This window comes from Rhinoderma darwinii, chromosome 2 (genome assembly GCF_050947455.1).
Source record: "Rhinoderma darwinii isolate aRhiDar2 chromosome 2, aRhiDar2.hap1, whole genome shotgun sequence".
Lineage (NCBI taxonomy): Eukaryota > Metazoa > Chordata > Amphibia > Anura > Rhinodermatidae > Rhinoderma > Rhinoderma darwinii.
Genome location: NC_134688.1, coordinates 214,760,776 through 214,788,633, shown reverse-complemented (window position 1 = coordinate 214,788,633; position 27,858 = coordinate 214,760,776). Strand labels below are relative to the sequence as shown.

The 27,858-nt window shown below is 39.9% G+C and overlaps 1 protein-coding gene across 5 annotated transcripts in view; it reads left to right on the top strand.

Moving 5' to 3' along the window:
* MSI2 (musashi RNA binding protein 2) overlaps window positions 1–27,858 on the top strand; it is a 628,067-nt gene that overhangs the window by 274,787 nt on the left and 325,422 nt on the right. For all 5 annotated transcript variants that reach the window (XM_075852821.1, XM_075852823.1, XM_075852820.1 and 2 more), the window contains exon 7: window positions 20,182–20,230. In XM_075852821.1, the coding sequence (XP_075708936.1) occupies window positions 20,182–20,230 (49 nt within the window). The remainder of the gene's footprint in view (window positions 1–20,181; window positions 20,231–27,858) is intronic.

The window sequence follows — 27,858 nt, the reverse complement described above, 5'->3', positions numbered from 1 at the left end:
AACTAGCTCAGAGAAAACTGAGAGTTAGAGAGCGAGCCCGCAGAGGGGGAAAAAAAATTCAGAATACAAGAAATATAGTGGCCAGAAATAGCGTCATTCCTCATGTACACACGTATGACAGTTTATTCTGAAAAGACAGGTGCACACATTATCTGCAAACACACCCTTATATAATGCAATCCATGTTAGATCATTTTTTATGACAATCAAACCAAGGCTTCTCACCAATAATTAACCCGCTCACATTGATGAAAACAAATTAAATTCTGGCATTTAAAAATATTTCTGAAGTGTTTGTCTGGAAAGAGAATTATCTTCCACAGTGACCTATCGCAAATTTTATCTTTACATCAAATTTTACGTTAAGTCGGCCATACACACGCAATAGTTGTCGATCAAATGCTTGTTTGTCTGGCATCTGTTTCTCCAGACTCCACTATAAACATGCATGCTCAGCTCTCCTTTCAAAGAGAGGAATAAGCTGCTGCCAGACCTTTCTGACAGCAACTTCTCTCCTGTGGGGGCAAAGCTTGGGGAATATAGAGATTCTTCATGCAGGATTGCTCTTTCCCCTGACATCTGCCCTTGGGAGATATTTGGGAGGCCCCAGTTCATATTGGATCGTCAACCGATCTTTCCAAAACCGCTCAGTTTACTGACTTTTATCTCATGTTTATTGGCAGTTTCACTCGTAGACAGTAAAGGTGTCCATACACATCAGATGAAAGCCGGCCGACTATCTCATGTCTATGCGATTGTCCCGACTTTCCCATGAAGGCAGATTTCGGGGGGCTGGAAGAAGGATCAGGCATGTTGGCTTTTAACATCCTTTATTTTCGCAGCAGCTTATTCCCCTCTCCCTATTGAATACACACTTTCGCAACATTCACACTCTGCCGTATATTGATGTATATGTTAACAGATGCCATAATAGCCTATGGATGATGGAAGCTATTGAACAGCTCATGGAATATATTTAACAGATACCCGTGACGTACGCCATACAGTGGCATACATCACCCATAGACTTCTATGTTAAAAATAAAGTATACGTAGAGCCCTATGGATACGTTCGCTGCGTATTTGCCAAACGTAGGACTCAAAAGCGTGGTATGTTTTTTTTTGCGTGATTCAGTTGTATGGAATAGCGTAGTCTATTATGCCATTCCATACCTCAAAAAAGGTAACCCAGCCCGACGGAAGAGAAAGTGGAGCTTCTGGACACGTTTTGTTGTAGGCTTCGGGAGCTTTCCTGCCGTACACACTAAACATACATCACAAGCGTGATGTGAACAGGGCTTTAAGGGCGTGGGCAGCTGAAGATGAAGGACTTTTCTCCAGACGATTGTTGCTCTTAGTCCAAAAAGCGCAAAAAAAATTGTGCTCTTTGGCTAATAGAGCCTAACAAATAATGACAGATCCTCTTTACCTAGTGATCAACATGAATGATATATTTACTATTTGCAGTCACTAAATTGTATATTTGACATAAACTTGAATTATTTCATAGTTCTGGTCATGGAAAATGTCACAAAATTATTATGTCAGGAATCCATCCAGTGGAGATCTGTGCCTCCTCATACTGGCACCTGCGTTTTATTTAAGATATCCCCGTGATGAAAATGTATAGAATGATGATTGTTTGTGGATTGGGAAGTGGGAGCAGTATTGTGATGCACAGAACAGCATTCATTGTCCTGCTACCAGTTAAAACCCCAATGACCAGTTGCTTCTATTTTTCTGGCGGCCCCAACACAACTCAATTACCAGCAGGAAAACGTAACAAAAGAAACGATTGAATCTGGCAGGAAATAAACTCAAAAGTCTTTCATTACAGTGGAGAGGGAGGAAAGCGAAGCTGGGTTTATTTTTATTTTCTCTCCTTTGCTAATAAATGACTGTCTCACATGTTGCAGCTGAGGCTGTTGCCTTGGCCTGACTGTGTCAATTGTTTCCTTTTTCCACGGGCAATAGAAAAAGTCTTTATGCTGCGGGACTCGGGTAATGCAATCCTTGTCTTATCTTCACACGTATTCAGCAGGTATTTACAGGGGGACAGTTGAACTCGGCAGCTCCCCTCCATTCTCACAGGAAGCCTCTGTGATACCAGGGACTCCGCTTTCACCTGCGCGTTGTCTTCCAGCTGTCTCTGAAAAGTCATTGTACTGAAGTGCAGTCATGGTTCAGGGAACCAAACCAGGCAGTAAAGGTTTCTGGACATCTAACAAAGGCTCTTCTGTCTCAAGTGCATAATACTTTAGGCAGCCATGAGTAAGATGGTCTTTGCGAGTGAGATTGGAGTGGCCACGTACATGTATTGTAAATGTATTTGTGCAGTGGCTCCAGTAGTATGTACTGTCCAGCACTCAAAACTGCTTGGAAATATAAAACACTTCTAGGCTATACTCTATAAGTAACGTTTAGTAATTAGAAGTCCCAATTTCCCAGGCGCACTGGGTATCCTGTATCAATAGTGTTGTTGTGTGATTGCTATGCCGCTGAAATTGTTCCTATAGAAAGTGTCACAGAGCACTTCATAAATGCATAAGTGTGTGTATATTTATTTTGCACAGAGAACTACGGTAATATGAGTTACCAGTAACATTACAATTTCTTAACCGCTACCCCTGCTTTTCCTTTATTAACCCCTTCCCCCTGCTGGCATTCTGGGCCCTAATGTCCAAGCCATTTTTTACATTTTTCCATTGTCACATTCGAAGAGCTGTAACTTTTTTATTTTTGCGTCGGCATAGCTGTATAAGGTCTTGTTTTTTGCGGGACGACTTGCAGTTTTTATTGGTACCATTTGAGAGTAGATGCGACTTTTTGATCACTTTTTATCACATTTTTTTTAAGTCAGGATTAACAGAAAACAGCAATTTTTCCATTGTTTTTTATTTTATTTTTTACGGCGTTCACAGTGCGGGTTAAATAATGTAACAGCTTTATAGTCGGGGTCGTTACGGACGCGGCTATACCAAATATGTGTAACTTTTCTGCTTTATTGTAGTTTTTTTTAATAGTAAAGCATTTTGTAAGGGGAAAAGCTGAGTTTTTCATTTTTTTTTTTCACTTTTTTTTTTTTATTAACTTTATTAAACTTTTTTTTCTTTTTTACTAGTCCCACTAGGGGACTTCCCTATCCTCCGATCGCTATTATAATACACTGCAATACTTTTGTATTGCAGTGTATTACTGCCTGTCCGTTTAAAACGGACAGGCATCTGCTAGGTCATGCCTGCGGCATGATCTAGCAGGCATTCGCTGCAGGCAGACCTGGGGGTCTTTATTAGACCCCCGGCTGCCATAGAAGACACAGACACTCGGCGATTTTATCGCCGGGTGTCAGTGAGATGAGAGGGAGCTCCCTCCCTCTCTGCAAAACCATTCAGATGCGGTGCTCGCTATTGTGCACCGCATCTGAAGGGTTAAACAGGTGAGATCGATACTAATATCGATCTCACCCGGCAGAGCAGGGACGCCCCCAGCCCTCAGCTGCTTCTGGCAGCTGAGAGCAGGGAGATTTCACGGCTCCCTGCTCTGTTTACTTTATTCTACAGCAGCGACGTAGTTTGGCGGCGCTCTAGAATAAAGCCCACTAATGACCGCCGTAAAAAGACGTATCGGCGGTCATTAAGGGGTTAAGAAGAAATATCATTACTATCGGTATTAGGCGGAACAAATGTCACAATAAATAAATTAATAAATATGTATAGCTTCTATACCTATTGCGCTCTCACAACTTTGAAAGCAGATTTGGCTGTGTTTAAGGGCTCTATGTTCTAGATCTGCGCTATACAGATCCACAATACGGCACCCTTAGAAAGCTATGGGTCTATACTTTTGCCTTCGATTTCATGGGAAGGCATCCAGAGAGGAGTTTTTTGTTTCTTTTAATCAGATTTCTATGGCATGTACGGAGATATTGTCCCCTAGAAGCATATTACGGATGCACCATACAATGGCGCCCACAATTCCTGCAGTGCCGTAATACCAAACAGATGTTGCAAGTGTTGGATTTTTTTTAATGATTATGATCTTAGACTTTACTGTATCATGATATAATGACTTCCAAGACATTGAACACTTTTCTTACCCTTTATGTGTAAATTATTCTTGTTACATAGATTAGAGCATTGGTCTTCACTGAGTTCATCATTTAAAAGTTTTTTCACATTTTTCAATGGGAAACGCAATACAAAAAGATCAACGGACTGAACATCTATGTAGAGGGTAGGCCTGTGTATAATAGAAATGACCTTGTGCTAGTTGTATCAATTCACAACTGAAGTACAGTAGCAGATTTCGTATTATTTCATGGTTTAAAGATACATCATCTGATTGAGCTATAGGCTTAATATTTTTCCCTTTTGGATTCTGTTCAAAAGCTGAAATACAGCCTATTGCTTTAGTTGCATAATACACCGCAAAATACACTTGTAGAATAAATAACTATACGCACGCACGCAAACATACATACACCCCATTGCAATTATGATAGTTTTTGTCCATACATTCTAACATTACTTATTGTATCTGGTAACGAGAATCTGTTAACTTCCATCTCATCAATATTACCTGTAAAAATAAAAATAGCCCATGTGGTCTCTGTTACTAGAAGCACTAGTGGAATAAAACCATACTGATAAAAACACAAATGTGAAGATAAATAAGTAGAAAAAAAACATTGATCCATTTTATATGTGTTAATGCCCATGTGTCATATGGCCACAAGAGTTCTACTCCCCTCACCACAAAACTGCACTTTTGCTCCCATAATGTTTTAATCTGTTCTAACAAGGCGTAGAATATGAAGCCCTCCGGCAAGACCTACATGGAGACACTTGTCACCTGCAAGCATGTGTTGGAACGTAGGTAGTATGCCGTGCTCCTGCACCTTTGCGCTGGGTTGTCTTCCTTATACCCATCTCATCATGACATTTCACAGAAAGCTGGTACTCTGTGCTTTGGCTATGGGCTGTTATGTCTCTGATGACATCACATCCTTTCTCATGGCACGCGTTCTGTCTAGCCCTGGCCTTAATATAGATTACTTTCCAAGTTGTTTATGGTGACCTGATAAAGTAACATCTGTAATGCTGCAATACCACGTCAAAGGCAGCAATGTGATTTGCATTTGCGTTATCAGGATATATGATCCGACCACTCAAGCTTATATTCAGGGGAGGCCGTCTGTATTGGCACAAAGATTAGATAAGCTTGACAAACTTTAGAGTGACAATATCTGTGGGAAGCAGATGCAAACTGTCCACAGAAGCTAAACTGCTCTGTCTAGTCCTTTATTGACTGCCATGTCAACAGAAAATCCCGGCCTACTGTTCACCAAGAAAGTTTATAATGTAACCATAAGAGATCTAGCCTTGGATAGTATGGATTTGCTGAACGTGCCTTATATCTAGGTGAACCGCTAAGCATGCACACTCCGTCAGATGTTCTGTTATGAATAATATGCTTAACAAATATGCAGCATAGAATTATTCTTATTTTGATGACTAAAGGCTGGGGTAATTAAAGGGAAGACAATCCATTTTCTGGCATTAATTTTCCTTGTCTTGTTAATACAGCCATCATGATGACGTATATTTGGATCCACAGACCCTGCATATGGCAAATATGTGAAAAACATTACTCCGGTAGACGCTTGACTGAGCTGCAAAACCATAGAGCGAAAGGGAAGCATGTTTCAGGAATTGGGCTTTTCAAATGTAGTTTTTTTTTGCAGTGCTGATGCGGTCCATCTTATGTAGCTCATGGGGATTGCCATTAATTGTTTTCATTTTGTCATGTATTAATACACATATGAGACATTGTGACATTGTCCACTTGGTCGATGAAAAGCGTAAGGCTAAATCATAGAATTTAATGTACAGCGTTTTTTTAAGTGGAATATTAAGGCCTAGTTCACAAAGAGGTTTTTTTTCCACAGGCAGAAAAATCTGCCCCAAAATTCAGGAATATTGAGGCACATTTTGAAATGCCAGCGTAGTTTGACGCTGTGTTTTCTGTGACATATTTTGACTGCAGCCTTTAATTCGAAAAACGCAGGCAAAAACGCAAAAAAAAATGCTTCAAACGAGCGGTGCAGGTTTTTTCCAGCCTCCCATTGAGTTCAATGGGAGGACAGAGGTGGTAACCGCTCGAGGAGAGAACATGCTGCCTTTTTTCCGCGAGCTGCCAAAAGCCGCATGGGAAAGGAACGCCTCCCATTGAAATCAGAGCTGTTTCTGCAACGCCATAGGTAGAATATAGGCTGTGATAAAAAGTGATCTGCTTTCTGCTGATGGGATCATCGGGCACCTGTAAAGATATTGATCGCCCTGCCACTGCTATGCATGCAGTTCCCCAATGTGCAAGTGGATTAAAATATTTAACTCGTAAATGCATGTTCTGTAGTTTAGTTGGTTTGTTACTCTTCCCGGATAGCCAGTGAGATCTTGTGGTTTTGGTTTTTTATGCTTTGCAGCTTTATGTCTTGTCGTAAAACTGATGCCTTTGGTAAGTCCTGGGACAAGTGTTTTCTAACATCTGTAATAATACCCTCCAAATTTATAATAGTTTGAATATCTTGAATGTGGTTTTTTCCGGTTCTTTGAGACTGTTTGTGTTTTTTCGTTGCAGTAAGCTTTGTGTGTGACTAGTATTGCACAATATGAATAGGAGAGAAGCTCAACTTAGTTTGTACAACCATCGTATTAAATATACACCGTCTGTTTATGAAAGTGTACATAAAATCATCAGTAGTGCTGAAGCTTTGTCTTATATTGCTGCTGGGAAATACCCCAGGAATAGTATGGGCTGCTTCTTTTTCATGTACTATTCCGTGTTTCGAAGGGCTCCAGGAGAACGTGTGCTCTGCCAGTTAGGCCTGCTAGTCATTGGATCATGTTACTCAGTTCTCTCCAGAGGGTGGTAGAATATCCCTGAGTGAGTATCTGCTCAAGGGCATATTAACCCTTTTCTTACATCTGTTTCCTCGCTCTGACGTCTTTCCTAGCTCTTCAAATGTCATTATTCTTATATTATTTTGGGCAGGATTAGCGTGTATTTACCAATTTAACATGATATAATTGATAGCTGCTGGATATAGTGTGCCATTTAGGTCATATTGCAGACAGGCCCTTATTCTAGGCTGCTTTAACCATATGATGTAATTCAGCAGCATAGAACAGACAATACTCCCGCCATTTAGGTGTCAATTTTTCCCATCCAGGATAGAAGGGCCTCTAAGCCCTTTTTGTGACCCTTGGGTCAATTTCCCACCCGGTCTGGAGAGAGGGCTCCTTCAAAGGTTCTTTCCACCCAGTTACAAATGGTATGGGACCCTGTCTCCAAGGACCCGAAAGCAGTCGCATGGTCTGTCTCTGTTATGTACGCCCCTGAATCTTATCATGACATACAAAAAGTACAATTACCTTTTCAATACAGCTGCCTCATGGAATACACTTGAATTGCTCATATGCTGCAACAACGCTTATTTTGATTCTTTGCATCAAGTCTTATGGCAGAAGGCCACAACCTTTTTTTTTAGCTTGAGAGCCACATTCAATTTCGAGAAATGGGTGGGAGCCACATTCAATTTAGAAATGGAGGAGAGACATATTACTATGGAAGAACAAGACAACATAAAATTGTAAGCATTATCAGATAGATATTTTAGTGTGAAATGTGGCACCCAGTACATATGTAGGCCGAGGGAGCTTCAGGCATTCATTCGACGTCTTTTCAAATACAGATTGGCTGAAGGGGAGACATTTGTACGATTGGTACTGCATGTTTTAAGCCGTGCATACCAAAGACAAAAGGTATTATACCACCTAGATTGGCACTGTTTGGGGATTAGGATGTCTGCAACATTGTCAATGTGGAAATGTGAAAAACAATTTTGGTATTAAATGCTCAAAATGGGCACAAGTAGAGTCTGTTCTAGTGACCACTGGTGATGTCTCACACAGTAGCAAGAGATGGGGCATTGAGTGGCAAGTAGTGCCATGATGGATCATAGTGAGTCCCTCATTTTAATAATATGAATGCGTGCTGTCTGCCATTAACTCAGGGCACTAATTGTGAGCAACACAGCTGGGGGTCGCAAGCAACATGTGACTCCAAAGCCACGGGTTGAGGACTACGCTCTTATTGTATCTTATGCCAGAGTGTCAATGTAATCCTTAAAATACATTGTGTCATCTGAGGATTTAAAGAGGACCTGTCACCTCTCCTGACATGTCTTAGTAAATACTTGTATTCCCCATGTAATAACAATTCTAGACCATATTTTCTTAGAATTCTGTGTTGTGCCATTCCTCTCATTCCTTCCTAAAAATGATACATTTATTAACACCTAGGTGTTACCATTCGCCTTGTTAATGTTTCGGGTCCCTACACAGTGTTACTCTCATCACTGATTGGTCATTGTCAGTCTGTGTAGGGATACCCCCCCCCCCCCCAACTAGTAACACCCAGTTGTCAATTTTTTTGTATATTACTAGGTGGAATAGCAGAGGAGCGGCACAATGCAAAGCTCATGGGTAATACAATTATTTACTAATTGACAGACATGTCAGGAGAGGTTACAGGTCCTATTTAAGGGCAGCAAGCTCTCTTGAGACAAGGCAGTAGATCTATCGATACTCCGTGTACGGTAGCACATACCAGACCTACTGAGCTGTCCCCAAAAAAATGTGTTTCCTAGTGTTCTTATTTTGATAAATCCAAATGTTGAAGATTGTGAGGGTGTTACGTTGTCTTGTTATATAAGGAATGTGTAAAACCTATATTTAGTCATATAAATCTGATTTAGGCATTTCTTTCTATTTCATTTTATCCCGCACACACCTGCTCATAGACTCTGACTCTCCTGGAGCAAATCTGGCTGCCTTAGACCCTGACAAGGTCTACTCATGCACATCCACGTCTTCAGGCCATTAGTACTCAGGCAGCCTTCCCCTGAGACACAGCACAGTTGCTGGAAGCTGCCGTTCACCTTCCTCTATTTCAGGGCATGATATAGGAATATATTTTGCTGATTTCGCTGCTTACATGAAGTCCGGACGTATTTGCTGCGTTGGCAGCAAGTGTGCTGACTGCTTGCCTTGCTGTTGGCTTATGACTTAAAAGAGCTTGTGACGCCTCGACACGCCATCTTACATCTGGCGAGAAGAGTAACATGGGTTTTATTCTATCCATGAGAAAGAACAGAAGGCTACAAAAATAGATCTGATAAATAAGCATAATGATTTATAGTCGTACCTAGGGATTCTAGTTCTTGACAAATGAACAGAGACCTATGCTGGTGACAGACACATGACCATCCCTATTAAGTGTTTTGTGAGACAATTTTGACAGAAAATATATCACAAGCCTTTTAATTCATGTTTATATCCGAGTTCTATGTGATAATCAGTTGTCACGTTTTGACACGCGATTCTCTTCTAGTCACGCAAGTTAACCGTTTACCGGTTATTTGGAATAAATGTTGCCGGTCTGTCACCTTCTTTGAAAATATCTGTGTCCCCAGCCAGCAATGTGTTCCGCGAATCGCGTAGCTACTCACATTTTCTTTCGGCGCTGCCTGCTCCTTCTAGGCATAGTAATGCTTGTGGACACCGTGTATGACATGACAGCATTTTCTACAACTTTGTGGCATCTAACAATATGCTTTCTGCTTCGATAATTAGTAGATGAAGTAGGTGGGAGCTTTCTACTTGTGCCTGGGGGTACTCTTGCTGCTGACATCAAGGCATTTGGAGTGGAGCATCCCTGTGAGCTCCTGGGCGTTTTCCTAGTGAATGAACAGTGCTTTAAAGGTATTATCCAAATAAACCTTACATCGAAAATAAGATTAAAGCATTTCTGTTTTTATGCTAGTAATCTCGACCCCAGGCAGGAAACGGGAAGACTGATTTCTCAGACAGTCTGCGATGCTGGAAGCATTTGTCTTTGTTAATTTACATGGATAGCAGTGGTAAATCTGAAAGAGCATGCTGGTGGATTTGAGATTTCTCTGCCGTATTCTAAATAATAGCACCTGACAGTTTACCAGCATCTAAAGTAGATTTTCTTTTCACAGAGCCAAATATTGTATGTGAGATGTGCAACCTGTATAAATATCTTGTAGAATTAGGCCATCGTACTCTCAATTGAGAGAAAATGACTTGACGAGGGTCGGAAGAAGTAGAAGGTACCAGTCACGGTACACATTTGTCATGCTCCATGTCACCCTGCCATCATCCGTTTTCTTACGACTGTACTGACAAAAGAAGATAAATATATAGTTTAGTTTTATTTTGAGATGGCGTTCGATGTATTCCATTATTTACCGATTTTTGTACGATATTTCCCTCATAATTACATATATAATAGTTGAGAACCATATGACATTTCACGAAATTCAGATGATGACAGCCGCTCCCTTAATTTTGTTGCCATTGAATTAAGCAATCTGTAAATTCCAACTTTCTTATCCATATCATCCAATGTTACAGGCCAGCTTTTTCTCTGATTGCAATCCACAACCTTTCTGCGTTTTACGTGACGTTTGTCTTAAATCCACCTGAAAATCATTGAAGTGAACTTTCAAAGGAATTTCATTTTTTTTTCATGGTTTGTCTGATTCATTGCAGGTGCAATGCTCCACAAATCCAAGCTGATTAGAAAAATCTCTTCTTTTTATAGCCCGCACCACCATCTTTCTGTTGCAGAGTTAGTAGCACAGAGTCAAAGTTAACTGATAGCTACAGTATAGTGACAGCAAGTCTGTTTTCTTAGCTCCAAACAAGCAAGGACTCGAAATCCAAAAGACTATTTTCAGTCATGCTTAACCAGTCCGTAAATGACACTCGACTACCTTAACAGTACTTCATTTAATCTAGAGTGCTCTAGCAAAAAGCGTCCAAAATTGTTCATTTTGGCTACCCTCTTGATTGACTTCTAAAGAATTTTAAGGAAATCGATTCAAAATTAACAGTTCAGGTTAAAATACAAATGAACTTTATGGATTATTATGTTACATATATCTTCTTTAGAGGGTAATGATGACATATGTGATGGTATAGAACATCTTAAGTGATACATTCGAGTTTAATTTTTCAAGCTACATCTCTGAATCTAACAAATTTTTTGTTTGGAATGGGGGTTGATAGACTAAGACCGGTTTCACGCCGAGAAGTCCACATAAGGTGTAACAACGCATGGCATTCTGAATTTAGATCCCCATAGAGTTCTATGATGTTCTAAATTTGGCTCAGTAGAAAATGCAGGGAGTCTAGGTGTCCCCATTACAGATCTAAGGTCTGTAATGGGGATCATTCATGGTGTATTCTACATATGTAGAGTCTAAGTAAATTAGGGGGGTTATCCAGGAGTTTTAAAATTACTCATCAGGGCAGGGGAGAGTATAAAATAATAAACTAACAGCTACTTGCTCTTTCAAATGCCCCCCCCCCCCACGTTAACCGCCGCTCCCATTCCGGAAGCTCCAGCTGCAGTCACATGCTGGTCACATGACGCTGCAGCCAATCACTGTCCTCATTAGTGATGCTGCCATGAACAGTACATGACCGATGAACTGCTTGTAACCGCTGCTGGAGCTTTAGGGACCAGCGCGGTGGCGAGCGAGGTTTTTGGCGCTGGAGCGAGGCGCGATTGAAAGGGTGATTACTTGTTAGTTTATTATTTTCTACTCCCCACTGACCAATATTGTAAAACTCCCGAAAAACCCTTTTAAGCTGTTACTTCAAAATAGAATTATTTTTTTTTTTTTGCATTATTGGGAAAGTGTAAGAGCCACTTAATAAAACACTGTTCAATAGACTAACCCGAATTCTTTCCTTACAACCAATAACTGCAGTAATATCTATTGAGTGCTGAAAACAGTGCGCGGTAAAAGGTTTAATAACTAATAAACTCAAATAGCTAGTTTAAGTAATATGTTGCTGAAGGAAGCCAAAATCAGCTGCTTTTGTCTCTTTGCCATCTGGTGTGAACTGGTCTTTCTAATTTAAGCCGTGCACAGGAACTGTTAGGATTATTAAAAGTTGTTTTTTTTCTCCAGGTTTATATTTTTCGCTCTCAGGCGGTGATGAAAGATGTGTTTCTTGCTGCTTCCCTCTCCTTGTGTTCACAGCTTTAGGATGGTGTGTTTAACCCTATCAGTACAGAAACCTTCTCTCGTGTAAACGTGGTGTTCTATACTTTTTGGCTGTGAACAGGTTAAGTGGGAATGTTTTACATCCTCTTTTTGTATTTTTGGCCCAGCTAAATGAATTGAGGAATACACTTGCGTTGCCTGGGACTGGTTATGGTCAATTTGTAATGTTTAAAATATTTATACTAAGTCTTTGTCTTTAGAGGATCCTAATTACTTCTGATTAATGCACGCCTTAAGCTGACTCGAGCATTGGAGACTCATCCATAGTATTTGCAACGATATATAGGACACGGGATCTGGCCTGCTGCAGGCTGCTTCCTGGAGGCACCATTCATCTCTTGCAAAGTAAAGAAGGCAACGTGAACCAGCGTTCAAACAAATGATGGCATCTCTCAGGGCTACGCTAGTTCTGGATCTCCTTGTAGACTTTGATTCAAATCAATCCTTAGATTTAGACCTTTGCCATAAGACACCTGATTAGTCGGTTTGGGATAAAAATGGCATGTTAAGTATAAACCAGTGAATACAATATTATATATCAAATCAGGAGGGTCTAAATATATTAAAAAAACAGCATAAGAAATAATAAAGAGAACCTGCCATGCCCTAATTAGGAGCGTTTTGGTGCCAGTGTCTGAGACCCTTTGATCCCCTACACCTACATACAAGTATATGCAATGGGCGCACTGCAGTTAGTGACTGCCACATTATATTACTGCGCATAGAGTGTACCAAAGAGACTGAAGGTATCGCCACCATCAGGGTCCTTTACTTTATAATGGACACTGTATTGATAAATTAAATTATCCTGCTTTTCCAGATGCCCTATAATGTTACTTTGTATGTCAGATATTGTATGAATTCACCTTTTTTAATGTGTAGTTTTGTTTTTAAGGCTATGTTCACACAGGGCGGATATGCTGCGTAAAAGTACACCGCATATCTGTCCTGGAACCCACAGGGAATTCCATCCAATTGGGGTGCTGTTCTTCGGGGCAGAAACTTTGCTACAGTGGAACAGCAGAAAGCGTCACTCTGACGACGCCCGGGCCTAAGTATTAGGCCTAATTCACACGAGCGTGTTAAACATCCATGGGACGGCCGTTGAAAAAGCAGCCGTACCTCGGAGAGATGTAATTGAATGTGGCCGTCCACACAGTCGTTGTTTCAACGGACCGTGTGAAGGGTCCGTGGGAAAATAGGACATGTCCTATCTTTTCACGCATCACGCATCCCTCCATAGACTCCCAACTATGGGGGATCCGAGACATCGCGTCCTGCAGCACCGAGCACGGATGCACCTCGGCCGTAAAAAAAACTGTCGTTTTTCACGTCCAAGGTGCGCAACGCTCATGTAAATAAGGCCTTAACCCGCAGATTTTCCGCAATGAAATCAGTCGCGGAAAATCCAGTGTTTACGATGCGTGTGAACATACCCTAACCGCTTTCATGCACATTTCACCTTTGTTCATAGGAGTGCAATCCATGATACCAAATTTCCCATAATCAGCAGCCTTATCTTTGAAATATTTATGGATGACCCACAAGTGTACGCAAGTGCATAAAGACCACCACAGACTAAAATGAAGCTGAGAAATCCAGACAATACTTCATATGTGTATTCAGAGCCCGATCTTAGACAGGATATTTCTAGTAGCAGCTTACACCTGCGCATATATATATATTAGATATACAAGAAATCGTTCATATAACTGATAAAGTCTCTTGTTTTGGTAAGATTTTTTTTCTATTTATAGTATTTTTCATGAGCAAATTACTATGTAGAATGTAGAATTGCTTTTTAGGAAGCTCTGCTGTGGTTTGGGACTCCTAAATACGCTTCACCTAGTTACTAGCTTTTGTTTTAGGAAAAAAGAGGAGGGGAAGATAAGAAGAGATAACATTTTGCTTAGGCCTGGATACACAATCATAGACCTTGACTGATTTCTCCTTGGTGAAGTCTCACACAAGCTTTCCCTTTGATTCACCGAGAAGCGTGAGAGCTGAGCTGTGCAGGCAGGGATTGTATTTTCCCCCTTTCACTGTATTCAGGTTCTTTGTGTGGAGTGGGTATTCTAGTTTCAGTCCTTGCCGCTTTGCCAGCACATTGATAGGTTTTCTGAATCAAGAAGAAAAGACTGTATCCATACTCAATTAAAAAGCGTTTCCTTTCCAACCTTTAGGTTTCTGTCTTTTAACTGTTTTATCTGTATGTTGTTTTACTAAGCTCTGGAATACGTTTTTTATTTTTTGAAGCATTCGATATAATTTCACCTTTGTGTAGAGTCAGGTGGTGGAGGTATTGTATGACCTCAGTTTAGAAGAAGAAAGCCCTTTCTTCTATGTACAATGGCTGCCCTGGAGGAGATGGGTGGAGAGAATCTAGAACTCAAGCAGAAAATTTGCGCACAACAATGAGTGGGTAAAGGGAAAAAATGAAAGGAAAGAATAAGGAAATTGACTGTTGAGTAAGCAGAGGCTTCTTAATCCATGTATCTCATTGCAGGCTTCCGATATCAGCGGGATTTGTCTCATTTTTATAACTGATTAAAGGTAGAAAAATATGATTGTCCCATTTGCATCATAATCAGAAAGTTTTAGACTATTATATTTCAGTGCACATTTGTGTCCCGCATGACATAATGTCATGTTCATTTGTATTTCTGATCTTAATAAATAACGGAATCGCACATTTCACATGAGTCAGTGTTTTTTAGAATGCAGTGACCCCACATGGTATACTTTAGCTCATACACATATAGGTCCAAAACCCCAAATACATGCCACTCTTATCAGATCCACTTCATTACTGCGATTCCGGATACTTCCAATAGGTGTCTGCAGAGCACATTCGTTTTAGGAAGAAAAATAGCTTTCCTTGGAGGTTAGGGACCTATTTACCTCCAGCTGTTGCTCCACATGGTACAACTTTCACTATTAGCCACCCATGACTGAGCATGCTGGATATTGCAGTGCAAGAGCATTCACCTATAAATATCTTCAATCTACACGCAAGATACATCTATTTTTGATCAGATGAGTGAGTGCGTTAGTTCGTTCACACAGTTTTTCAAGCTTTATTCACAACTGAACAGAACTTGAGAAACTGAAGCGAAAATAGCGATCCCTTGACCTTCATGCCGCATGGCTCTTCAGACGTATGTGCATCTCAGCGGTTAACAAGGATAATACGATTTCAGTTCCATTTTTATTCTGCATTACATGTATATTATCAGTGCTCTCATTGTGGACATCAGAGTGCATTTTTGCCTCCCTAAAGGCCCTTTTACAGGGGCAAATGAGCGTTCATACGAATGCGAGTTCCCGATTATTGCCCTATGTAAACAGGTTAACTATGAGCCGATGAACAAGCAAACGCTCGTTCATCGGCTAATTGTATTGTTTATGCTGCCCAAAATATTATCATTGTCGGCAGCACGTCTCCCTGTGCTGCCGACATCATGGAAATACACGGGGACGAGCGATAGGAACAATCGCTCGTCCCCAGACTAGCTCCTTGTGAAACGAGCAAACGAGCACTGAACAACAAGCTGTCTCGTTGATCGCCGCTCCTTTTTACGGCCAATATTGGCCGGTGTAAAAGGACCCTTAACTCTATGAACTCTAAAAGGACACTATTAGATTATCTAACTTGTCTTCGAGTATATTTTTGTTTTCTGTTAGTTAGAAAAATATTGAGCTGATATAAACCTTACGTTTAGCCTGAGAGGGCAAGAAATAAATGTGAAATTTAAACAAAAGAGGGCAACTTTAGAAAAGGGGTGCTTTAGTCAGTATACCGCCATGAGGTCTTGTTTAACCATGGGGGTCACTTTTATTTATTCTTAAAGCTACTGTCCAATTTGAGTGTAAAAAGAGGAAAAAAAAGAGATGCACGGCACCACATTGTGCAAGATAAACCTGGTTGGTAGGATGAATGAATTACAAGGAGAAGCAGTTAAGCTCACCTATACGAGTTGTGCAATTCAGGCACAACACTGATGCAAGCATATATAATTGTTAAGGTCAGCTGCATATGCAAAGACCGGTAGCATAAAAATGGTATCGCATAGAGATCGCGAATAAACAAAAAAAGGAATTGATGGATATACCTGAAAGCGCTACTGGTAAAAGGAGTAATTCCAGTAGTGGTAATTGTAAGGATATTTTAATGCATGGCTACGCGTTTCAACACAGCACCTGTGTCTTCATCAGGCTTTCACATATAACCATCAATTCCTTATTTAATTTTTTTTTGTTTATTCGCTTTCAGTTTCAGTATGGACCAGACGGGAAGGCAGACAGTGTTGAGTGACGTCACCAGCTGTTCCTGCCCACTCCACTTACATATATTGTGGTGACGTCTATTACAGATGTCAGCACATTTTGAATGTCACGGCCACATACGTAATGTCATGGCAATATAAGAAAAGATGACAATAGAACATAGCTATTTAGCGCTAACATAATTTCTAAAGCAATTTTTGCACTTTACAGTTTGGTCTTATAATAAATATTCCAGAATCCTAAATATTGTCTGAAATAAAAACAATTGTTTATGGCACTTTCAATATATTGTGTATTATATAACACAAGTAGCTCACGCTGAATGCATTTATTGACCTAAAAATAAAAGCTATAGCTGAGAACATGGTGTGCCCCATATTCTAGTTCAATAGCAGTTCAGACGGCTACAGTGGCATAACAAAGCATGTTGTCGTCGTCCCCTGGACAGATATTTTTGAGACTCTATGAAGGTACAGTCTTTAAAGGTCTACAGTCCTGACTGCATTGAAATTGAAGTTCTTTGAAATGCTGATAACTCATGATCATTTTTCTAGGTAAAATGTGTGATTTAGTAAAAATGTCAGTTGATAGAACAGAAACCAATTTCAAGTACACTATCTCTTTATGTCTCGAGTTTCAGTAATAATCCTTCCATCGTCCTGAGTTTCGTGTAAACATTGTTTTTGGTGCAGAGGTTACTTCGGAGCTAAAAATATCTGAGGACATGTTTTATTAAAATGGAGAGATCAGCACAGGGCACACACTAAGTTCTTTTGTATGAGAATAATAAATTGGTTTAATTATAAATTCTCCTCGTTTCATGGTTCTGATCCAAGGATTGTGGCCAAACTCAGGGGAGCATTCCAGGAGGGTTAGTGTAATTATGGAGACCAACAAGCCTGAAAACTCCTGGTATTAGCTCAGCTATAGGACCCGCTTCAATAGTTCAGCAGTTTCAACCAGAGTTGATCTGAAGCCCAAGCGATACAGTCCTCTTCCCAGATACACCAATTGGAAAATTGCAAAATGCCCAGCTGGTGGAGAACTCATGCCAACTTTCCTGTGGATGCTCACATTTTTAACATGTTGCTTTGCTGAAAGCTTTAATCTTAAGGGATGAAAATAAACATTTATGAGGTTGAAACGGAAAGGTCTGCAATACTTTTGAATGGTACAGGAGCTATGGATCTGACCAAAAGAGTACACAAATCTAATCTTGACCGTATTTTTAATATTATTAATAATAATAATAATAATAATAATACATGACCATTTTTAGTTTGTGGTTTTGCTTGATTATTATGGTAGATTAAGTATTAAGTAAAGAAAAAGTAAATGACACCTAAATTAGGTACATAGTAGAGCTAAATGTGTCACTTAACGGTTTCTTCTGCAGTCCTATGGAAAACCATATAATGCATGATGGTATCACAGCACATTGTGACACATGACAAGCTCCGATCTGATACATCTTTATTCTCTTTCCTGAATGGCACAGCAAAGTACAGTGAAATCCGATAATCATAGTTTTTATTATCCTCAATTTTCTTTAAACACTGTATCATTTCTACTGTCTCCGCCAAGATGATATTTCTATAATACTTGTGTTTTTTCTGCCTAGTATAATAGAGAAGGGGTGCTATCTGTATGGCACCCTTCATAATTGCACTGTATTTCCAGTCTAAGGCGTAGGGACTATTGTCTGACCTATTGACAATCAAACTAGTCCCTTTGTTAAATACCTAAATGGCACTCAAAAGCCCATGGGAGCTAGTAGGTTAATTACACTAACACCGCTTCATATGAGCGGCTTACAGATGATGTGATTTAAAAGGGTCTGTCTGCTTTGCCTCGGCCGTCTTTATTAAAGATCAGCTAAAACGAATAACTTCATAAATCACCAAATATAAATGAATAACTTTTAAATCCTCCACCATGAAAATTATATAGTCCAGCTATAGGCTCGGACCAACCATCAGATCATCAAGTTTACCATCCGCTTGCATAAAGCAATACGTCGTAATGTGGGGGGAATGTATGGTGCGCGCTCCATACGCTACGGGTGTCGGCCGTGTTTTACAGCCGACACCCGGGACTAACTGCCAGGCATAGCGATCGCGCTGTTCCTGGCTGTTTAACCCCTCAAATGCTGCGGTCAATCGCCTGTGGCAGGGCTTAACAGATGCCTGTAAAAATAGCAATATACTGCAAGACGTTATTTTTCAGTGTATTATAACAGCGCTCTAACGATCGCTGGTTCAAGTCCCCTAGTGGGACTAATGAAATTCGTAAAAAAAAAAAAGTTAACGTTTTTAGTAGTGGGGAACAAAACAAAAAAAACTTTTCCAATTTTTCCACTAAAGTAATGTTATATCTGCGTCCGTAAAAGTCTGAACTATTAAAATCTAGCATTATTTAACGCGCACGTTGAACGCTGTAAAAAATTAAAACATTTAAAACCCGAAAATCGTTGTTTTTTAAGCGGACTTGGCTTCCAAAATATTATATGTACCAAAAAATACCGATTTAAAAAAAGTTTGTCCCGCAAAAAATTAGCCGTCGCACCGCTCAATAGATGAAAAAAATAAAAAAGTTATGGCTCTCAGAATGTGGCGACACAAACCAGATTTTTTTTATAACAAAAGGTTTTTTTTTCTTTAAAAGTAGTAAAATATTTAAAAAAAACTATATAAATTTGGTATCACCGTAATCGTATTGTGCTACAAAATAAAGTTCAGTTGTTTTTTTTTTCCGCATGGTGAAAGCCGTAAAAACGAAACCCAAAAACATGAGGAATCTCCGTTTTTTCCAATTTCAGCCCGCAAAAAATTTTCACACCAATCTGTTGACGGAAACATTAAAAACTTTATGGCTCTTGGAATGCGTGGAGGAAAAAATTAAAATGAAAATCTGAAAAATGGCTGCGGCGGGATGGGGTTAAAGAGGCCGTGACATAAATACAAAACATTTTCAACACAATAAAGGATGGTGGGGAGCACAGATCCAGCCTAATCTAAAACCGGTACAGGAGCTGACAACCCCACTGTCCAACAGACACATATTTTATACCCAATTGCTGCCTGACTTCTAAACTGTCCATTTTAGGCAGAGAAACATGGCCCTTTGCTTTTGGTGAGAAAATTCCTGCCAGAAACGCCTGGCAACAAGGAGGGATCTACCTGGATGTGTAAAATCCCATGTGGTTCCCTCCTTATAGTCCGGGATCCTTCCATGATATGATTTAAAGTGTAGCTAAACGTTTAACAAACCTCTGACAGGTCATAGTGACCTGTCAGAAGTTTGGATTGGTGGGGGTCCGAGCACTGAGACCCCCACCTATCGCTAGAACGAAGCAGCTGAAGTGCTCGTGTTAGCGCTCAGCCGCTTCGTGTCTGTTCGGCTTTTTCCGGAAATAAATGTATCGTGTAGAGACTCAATACAAAGTCTATGAGCCCGTACTCCGATACATTGGCTTTCCGGTAAAAGCCGAACAGACGCGAAGCGGCTGAGCGCTCACACCAGTTCTTCAGCTGCTTCGTTCTAGCGATAGGTGGGGTCTCAGTGCTCGGACCACCACCAATCCAAACTTCTGACATGTCACTATGACATGTCAGAAGTTTGTCAAACGTTTATTAGCTACACTTTAATATTGTGTGTTATGATATCAATGATAAAATTCCTTGTATTTCATTTATTCTAAATATTCTATTTCCATTTTTTCTCTGTAGGTTGAGGATGCCATGTTGATGTTTGACAAAACTACCAACAGACATAGAGGTGAGTTGTTGTTTTTTTTACTATGATTTTATTGTGGTTTTGCTCACTAGAGAATTATCTTTCGGAAGAGTTGTGATCAATAAAACTTTCTAGCGAGGTCATGAATGGCCACCAGATATACATGTGATCAGTTGTCTGGTATTTGTTAGTAGCTATTGGTATATTGGTTTTGTGTTGATTTCATGTTTTTCCACAAAGTGCTTGAGTGGACAACAACAATAATGCTTGGGGTGTGTCCGATGTGCAGTGGCTAGCAGCGATCATGTTTCACAGTATATATCAGAATTGTGTCCTATTATTATATCAATTAAATGGAATTATTTTGTTGTACTTCAATGCAATTCTACATCTAATGTACTCCATGATTTACAGGAATTCTGTCAACACTATAGTCAGTTACTAGCCAACATTTATTGAGATTTCTTTAGTTTTAATTTGTTGCTGATATCCAATTAAACCATCATAAATCTATTTTCATTTTTCATCTAGCAAAAAGTGGAATGCGCAATACTGCTTTATTTTTTAGATGCATGTGTTGATAATGTCAGTTCATTTTGGTGTTGTCTTATCCCTCCAGGCTTTTTGATGGCAAGAATAATGTATTCTGCAGTGCTATTCTTGCCATCAGAAACACTGGACCCCTAATGAAATCCTGAACGACCCCATTAAAGTCCATAAAGTTTGTCAGGATTTGCCTGTATCTGTTAATAGACTAAAGCCATGACACTAGTGTGAACAGAACTGTTATGTGTGCAACTTGTTCTGTCTACATTGTGGTATGTTAAAGTTCGAGTTTGGAAGGCTCAAAACTGATAACACTGCTAGTTAGCTATATGGTAAAGCAGTAGACACACTACTGTTGAATATATTAGTCATTGCATCACGGTGAAAAATAAGTTTTATCCTTACACATTTTTTAATGCAAAATGGGTTTGCAGTGTCCGCCGAATCGGGAAGTTCTCTGCATTTTGAGCTCCTCCCCTTTCCTCTACAGTTGATTGACAGCTCAGCTTGTCTTCAGCTTTAGACAAGCAGAGCTGTCAATCAACTGCAGAGGGGAGGGCAGGGGAAGTGGTTAGATCTTATGGTGCTGAACACTTCCCGTTTCGGCAGACACTACAAACCTAATTTGCATACTCTCATGGCAGGATAAATCTTCTTTTAACCTTGATGCAAGGACTAAGATGTTCAACGCTGACATGTTTCTACTGTTTTACCCTATAGCTGACTAGTGGTGTTATTGGTTTGGGAAATCAAAACTTATGACAGACACCCTTTAACATATCACAATATAGAAAGAAAATGTTGCACATGCAACCAGTTCTGTTCCCACCAGTGTCATGGCTTTAGTCTTTGAACAGATATTGGCAAAACCGACTGACTTTATTGACTTAACCCTTTCAGGATGAGACAAATTTTCGTTCCTATGATTTATTTTTTTTCCCGCCTTCAAAAAGTCATAACTCTGTTTTTATTTTTTCGTTGACACAGCCATATGAGGGCTTAATTTTTATGGGACAAGTTGCACTTTCTAATGGTACTATTTAATGTTATGTGCGATGTACTGGGAAGCAGGAAAAAATTCAGCATGGGGTGGAATTGGAAAAAAACTGTTCCGCCATATTCTTATGGGTTTGGTTTTTACAGTGTTCACTGTACGGTGAAAATGACACGTTACCTTTATTCTGCGGGTCAGTACGATCACGGTGATACCAAATTTGATGTAGTTTTTGTTATGTTTTAGTACCTCTAAAAATAAATAAAATATTTGAAAGAAACAAAAAATGTTTTGCATCACCATATTGTGACCCTCATCACTTTTTTATATTTTTGTGCACAGAGCTGTGTAAGGCGTTTTTTTGTACGTGGAAAGATGTAGTTTTTATTAATACCATTTGGAGGAATGTCTGGCATTTCGTTCACTTTTTATGAAATTTTTTGTGGAGGTTAAAGTGTCAAAAAAAACAGTGATTCTGCCATTTTGACCCTTTTTCACAGATAAATGTTTTTATAGTTCGGGCATTTTTGGACACAGGGATACCTAATGTGTTTGTTTTATTTTGGATTATTTTTATATATGATCTAGGGAAAGGGGAGGGGCAATATTGATTTTTATATTTTTTTTAATGTGTTTTTATTTTTTTACTTTCATTTAGCCCACCCTAGGTGGCTTGAACCTGCTATCATTAGATCACTTATGCCATAAACTGAAATATTGCAGTCTATGGCAAAATTAGTACATTGCCATTGACACCTGCCACAATAGCAATCCTCCTATAGCAGGGCTGGGAGCGTTCACAAGGCTCCCCGCTGCTATAGGAGTACATTGACTCCCGCGATCTCGAAGGGGCAGTAAAAATCCCTTAGATGCCGGCGGTCACATGTCAAACTGGCATCTGAGGGGTTAAATGCTCACGATCAGAGATTTTTTTGATGGCAAGCATTGCCGCTGGCTCCCTACTGTGTAACACAACAAAGACTCGGCACTGCCCGCTTGGCTTCTGAGCGGGCACCATCTTAAAATATCCTTTCCCAATGTAAATAGGTATATTAGCGATGGGAAAGGGTTAATGGGAGTTGGTCAGGGTTCCATCGGGGTTCCAGTGTTTCTGATGGCAAAAATAGCACTGCAGAATACATTATTCTTGCCATCAAAGATGTTCAACAGTGGTATGGTTCTACTGCTTTACCCTATAGCTAACTAGCAGTGTTAGTGGTTTGGAATGCTAAAACCTGATGACAGGCACTCTCTTTAAAACATTTTCTGAGACCAAAATAAAATGTATATCCAGAAGACTGTTTTGTTATACAGCAGATGACCCTTCTATAGCTTTTCTCATGTCATTTTGTGTGTGACATATTGTAAAGCTGTATGACATGATGCATGAATGCTTCATGTCACTGGATTGAGTCGTGCAGTACAGGTGACTGATTTTTTTGGGTATCTTTGTGGATAGATCTGTAATAACTCTGATGATTGATGTCTCAGTGTAGAAATCATTATAATGACCTGTACAGCAAGTAGGTGCATCATACAAGTATTCATATAGTGCGTGCATGTAGGGACTAGTCGCGTTACATTGAAGCAGGAAGGAATACATTTTCTGTGTTTGATGAAAAATACCCCAACTGCCATATGGATAATAACAAACGTTAAAATCAAGGAATTATTCACACATTAGTACTGTGTGTGTATACATTTATTTTATATATATATATATATATATATATATATATATATATATATATATATATATATGCAACCAGGCCTGGATGAAGGTTGGTAAGGGCCCCATTCCACATCTAGACCACACCTGACCCTCTATCACAGCCACATATAGGAGGGGTGGCCCCATATGCACATGGCTCTCACCAAAGAAGTCTATGGAAGTTATGGAGATTGCCAAGCCAGAGACTCCCTTAGACCTCGAAAGCGAGAGCCATCCTTTCTTGGCTCGATAAAATTACAGGGAGGGTAGGTGATGGAGGTCCCCAAGGGGGTGGAAGCCTCAAGGCATGTGGCCCTGCGTACAATACAAGATAATTATTTGGAAGAATCAAAATAAAAAACCAGGGAACTGGCCAATGTAAAATAATAATTTACACAATAGATTCTATTAGGTTTCTAAAATATCATGTACAGCATTGATAAAATAATCAGCCAAAGAATGTCTATATGTAAAGCACTACGGAATATGTTACTACTATATGAATACTATAAAGGATTGTTATTATGATTAGCATTTTATGCACACATCCTATTTGTTCCTTACTTTGCCCTCATTTTTTTGTCCTTTGATAAAGAATTTTTGGGTAAGTCACATAACCGCTTTTGTGATAAAGTTGCTTTGTAAGTAAAGTATTTTACAGTATGGAAAATGACATTGTAATAGACCAGGTGCATATGTCCCCTGTCTTGTCTTACGCATTTTGCTTCATGTGGTCTCTGTATCATTATCTTTCATTCTAATTATTAGAGGTTGTACGCAGTCCCTTGTGTCATGGCCGCTGTAAAGAGTTTTATGGTCAACAATACTAATGGCATCAGCAACGATACTGTTCAGCTTCAACCTTCTGGTGCGAGACCTATGATGTACGATTATAAGACCTGGCTTCATAATGATGAAAAGTCTGAAGAAATTGTAAGGGCTTTTTTGTACCTCTTACAAAAATACAGAATTAGTTGTGTTTCTCCATTAGCCCCATTACTCTAAATCCGATACAGGACAGTGTTTATAGCTGCTGCTATTAAAATCCCCAGGAAGAGGAAATCATGAAGTATCATAGGAGATGCATGCAATAACAGGGAAATGTCTCATACAAGCAGTGCATTGAAATAGCTTATCCATTTCCGTAACCTTTGTTTACATTTCTTCATCTTCATGGTGTGACAGCCAGAGCAAGTCATAACATTCAAAAGCTTTACAGATTGAGTATTTTTTCCTACTGTATACATAGACCCATGACTGTCGCTGTTATGTGCATGTATTGTGCTTACCTCACTAAATTTCTTGTAATATGTGAACATTTGCCTAAAATCCACTACATTATATGAGCATTGTTGAGCTGTACAAAGAATTGATTCATTGCTCTGCTAACAAAAAGAGAGGAATATCCGCCAAACACTGGAATTGCAGATACATTTACTCTGAATCCCTCCTTAAAGTGTAGCTAAACGTTTGACAAACTTCTAACATGTCAGAAGTTTGGATTAGTGGAGGTCCGAGCACTGAGTGTGAGAGCGCTCAGCCGCTTAGTGTCCAGCTTTTTCCGGAAAGCCGATGTATCGGAGTATGAGCTCATAGACTTTCTATTGAGTCCGTACACCGATACATTTCCGGAAAAAGTCGAACAGACACGAAGCGGCTGAGCACTCACACGAGCGCTTCAGCTGCTTTCTTCTAGAAATTGGTGGGGGTCTCCGTGCTCGGACCCCCACCAATCCAAACTCCTGACATGTCACTATGACATGTCAGAAGTTTGTCAAACGTTTAGCTACACTTTAAAATTCAAAATGTGCTTGACTTTGTCACCCCATCAGCAAAAACAGTTTGTTTTATGAAGACCTGTGCTTTGAGCTTTATAGACAGAATACGGACTGGCGTAAACAGTAGCCTGTATTCTGCTAATGGTATTGCAGGCAGTTGTGAGAAATTTAGACCACCTAGAGTGCTCTTGAGTGCAAGCTCAGATTGTGTCAGATTGGGGAATCACAGGCCCTCCAGGAGAAACCAGTCACTGTCTTCTTTGCCGGCGGTCATTAGTGTAGCGCCGGCCAAATCAATCATGCTGACCGGGCGCGCAAACTTGTCAGAACTCAGGAGTGGGGCAATTGCTGTATTACACAGCCGCAGCCCCGCTCTAACAACATTTATGTGTTACTATACTTAGCTGTGTCGCCGCACAGCTTGGTATCGAAATACATGAATTAACGGTATTGAATAGTTTTAGGGTGCACGGTATCGAAACCGTATTAACATTTCGATGCATCGTGCAACCCTAGTGCCTGTATCTTTAATTTCAACCTTAAAGGGAATGTGTTGCCAGAAAAACATGTTTGTTTTTTTTTAATTAAACATTTAGTGTGTAGGTGATTAAACATTGTTCAAATTTTTTTTATTTTTTTCACGAGTCAGGAAATATTATAAATTAATTCTAATTTGTAATATTTCCCATTGCTGGTCACTAGATGGAGCTATTCCCAAAATTGCAGCATTGCAAAATTGGGTAAAAAGCCCTCGCTCTAGTGAGCTCTCAGCATCCCCCCCCTCCTTTATCCTGGCCAGTGCCGGGATAAACGAGGGGTTTGAACGGTGTAACCTCCTACACTGTGTGTCGCCATTTTTTGAGCTAACACACAGTGTAGTAGGTTTACATACAGTAGTAAACACACACAAACACGAACATACATTGAAATCTCTTACCTGCTCCTGCCGCCGCGGCTCCCTCCGGCCCGTCCGCTCCGTCTGCTGCCGCTGGTCCAAGTGCACAAGTCCGGAAGCCGCGACCGGAAGTAGTGATATTACTGTCCGGCCGCGACTTCCGGTCCACAGGAAAATGGCGCCGGACGGCGCCAATTTCAAATTGGCATGTGTGGGAGCGGCGCATGCGCAGTTCCCACACAAACGCCGTACACAGAAGTGGATGGGACGGGACCCGTTCGCAGTCCCTATGGGACTGTGGCTGCCGTATTCCATGTCTGTATGTGTCGTTAATCGACACATACAGAAATGGAACAAAAAATGGCAGCCCCCATAGGGAAGAAAAAGTGTAAAAATAAGAAAAAGTAAAACACAAACACACAAATAAATATAAACGTTTTTAATAAAGCACTAACATCTTTAACATATTAAAAAATAATTTGTGATGACACTGTTCCTTTAAAGTATACTTAACCATTCAGGTGACTTTTCAGAATAAGCTGTTGTGTTTGTACATTAGGAATAACACTATTTCAGCCGTTATATGATTTGTATTCTGCATTTTTTAGCAGTTTTCCCCTCTGCAGGCATTATCTCTAATTCGGTTTTCTCTACGCTAGTGGTTGGAGCCTAACTACTATCATGTCTCCCATACATAGCACACATAGAGAAGAGTATAATATCCTGCTCCCCAATCTCTGTAGCACGCACGCTCAAGTGCAGCAGCAGGAATGAAGGACATTATACAGCAGTACTGAGCAGTGTATCTGTAAATCAAGATCTGGCTGAGATAAAACACACACTAGAAGCTGCAGCAGCATCTCTGTGTGTGTCTATCATTCTCTCTATCTGATTCTGCTCCCGCTCCCTCTATCGTCTCATCTCTCAAGATGAATTTTTAGCAGTGAATTGAGAGTGAGTGATCGGTGCATGAGGCGGGGGCGGTTGTGTCTGATAAGTGGAGAGAGTCATTTTTCTGTAATAAGATTTATTACAAAGTTTCATATATTCGCTTATACTATTGATTTATGCAGTTTGTTGAGAGGTTGGTGACCATTTAAACTCAACACACAGGACATATCATCAATAGGGACTCATTATTTGTGAAATAACCCAAAGAGCTTTATCAAAACTTGAGATATTTAGAGGTCACTGGCGGTAGGCCATGCATTTCTGCTGTTCACTCACTGCATTGATGGTTTATTGTGCCCTATGATAATAGACATTTCTGATATTACTTCATACCTAGCCTTATTGAGTTTTCATTGAAATGTAATTATATGTTTCAGATACTGAAAATAGGAACTATTAATTTCTTTCTATTTTTCATGGCATGTTGTGCGATAACTCTATGAAGTCATTTCAGAAATATTGTTTAATTCTCTGGTTAGACACGATGTAGACTGCAAGGCAGATTGTGTAATTGAGCTTCCCACAGTTGTTTTAAAGGCTTCTCTGTCAGCATTGCCATTTAGGTAATTTTACCAGTCGTACTTTCATGCCTTTTCTTCTAATGGTCAATCAGTTTAAAGTGCGTGAAGCCTTGCTGATAAAATGGTTATTGAAGGTCACATGCCTCCGGCCCTCAGACGCTGTGACTTAGCTGCTTGTACTTTACTAACCCATTGTAAACTACTGATCGCTCAATATTTCTCGGATAAATCAACATTTATATAGCCACCATTTTATTTATTTGCCTTATTTGTG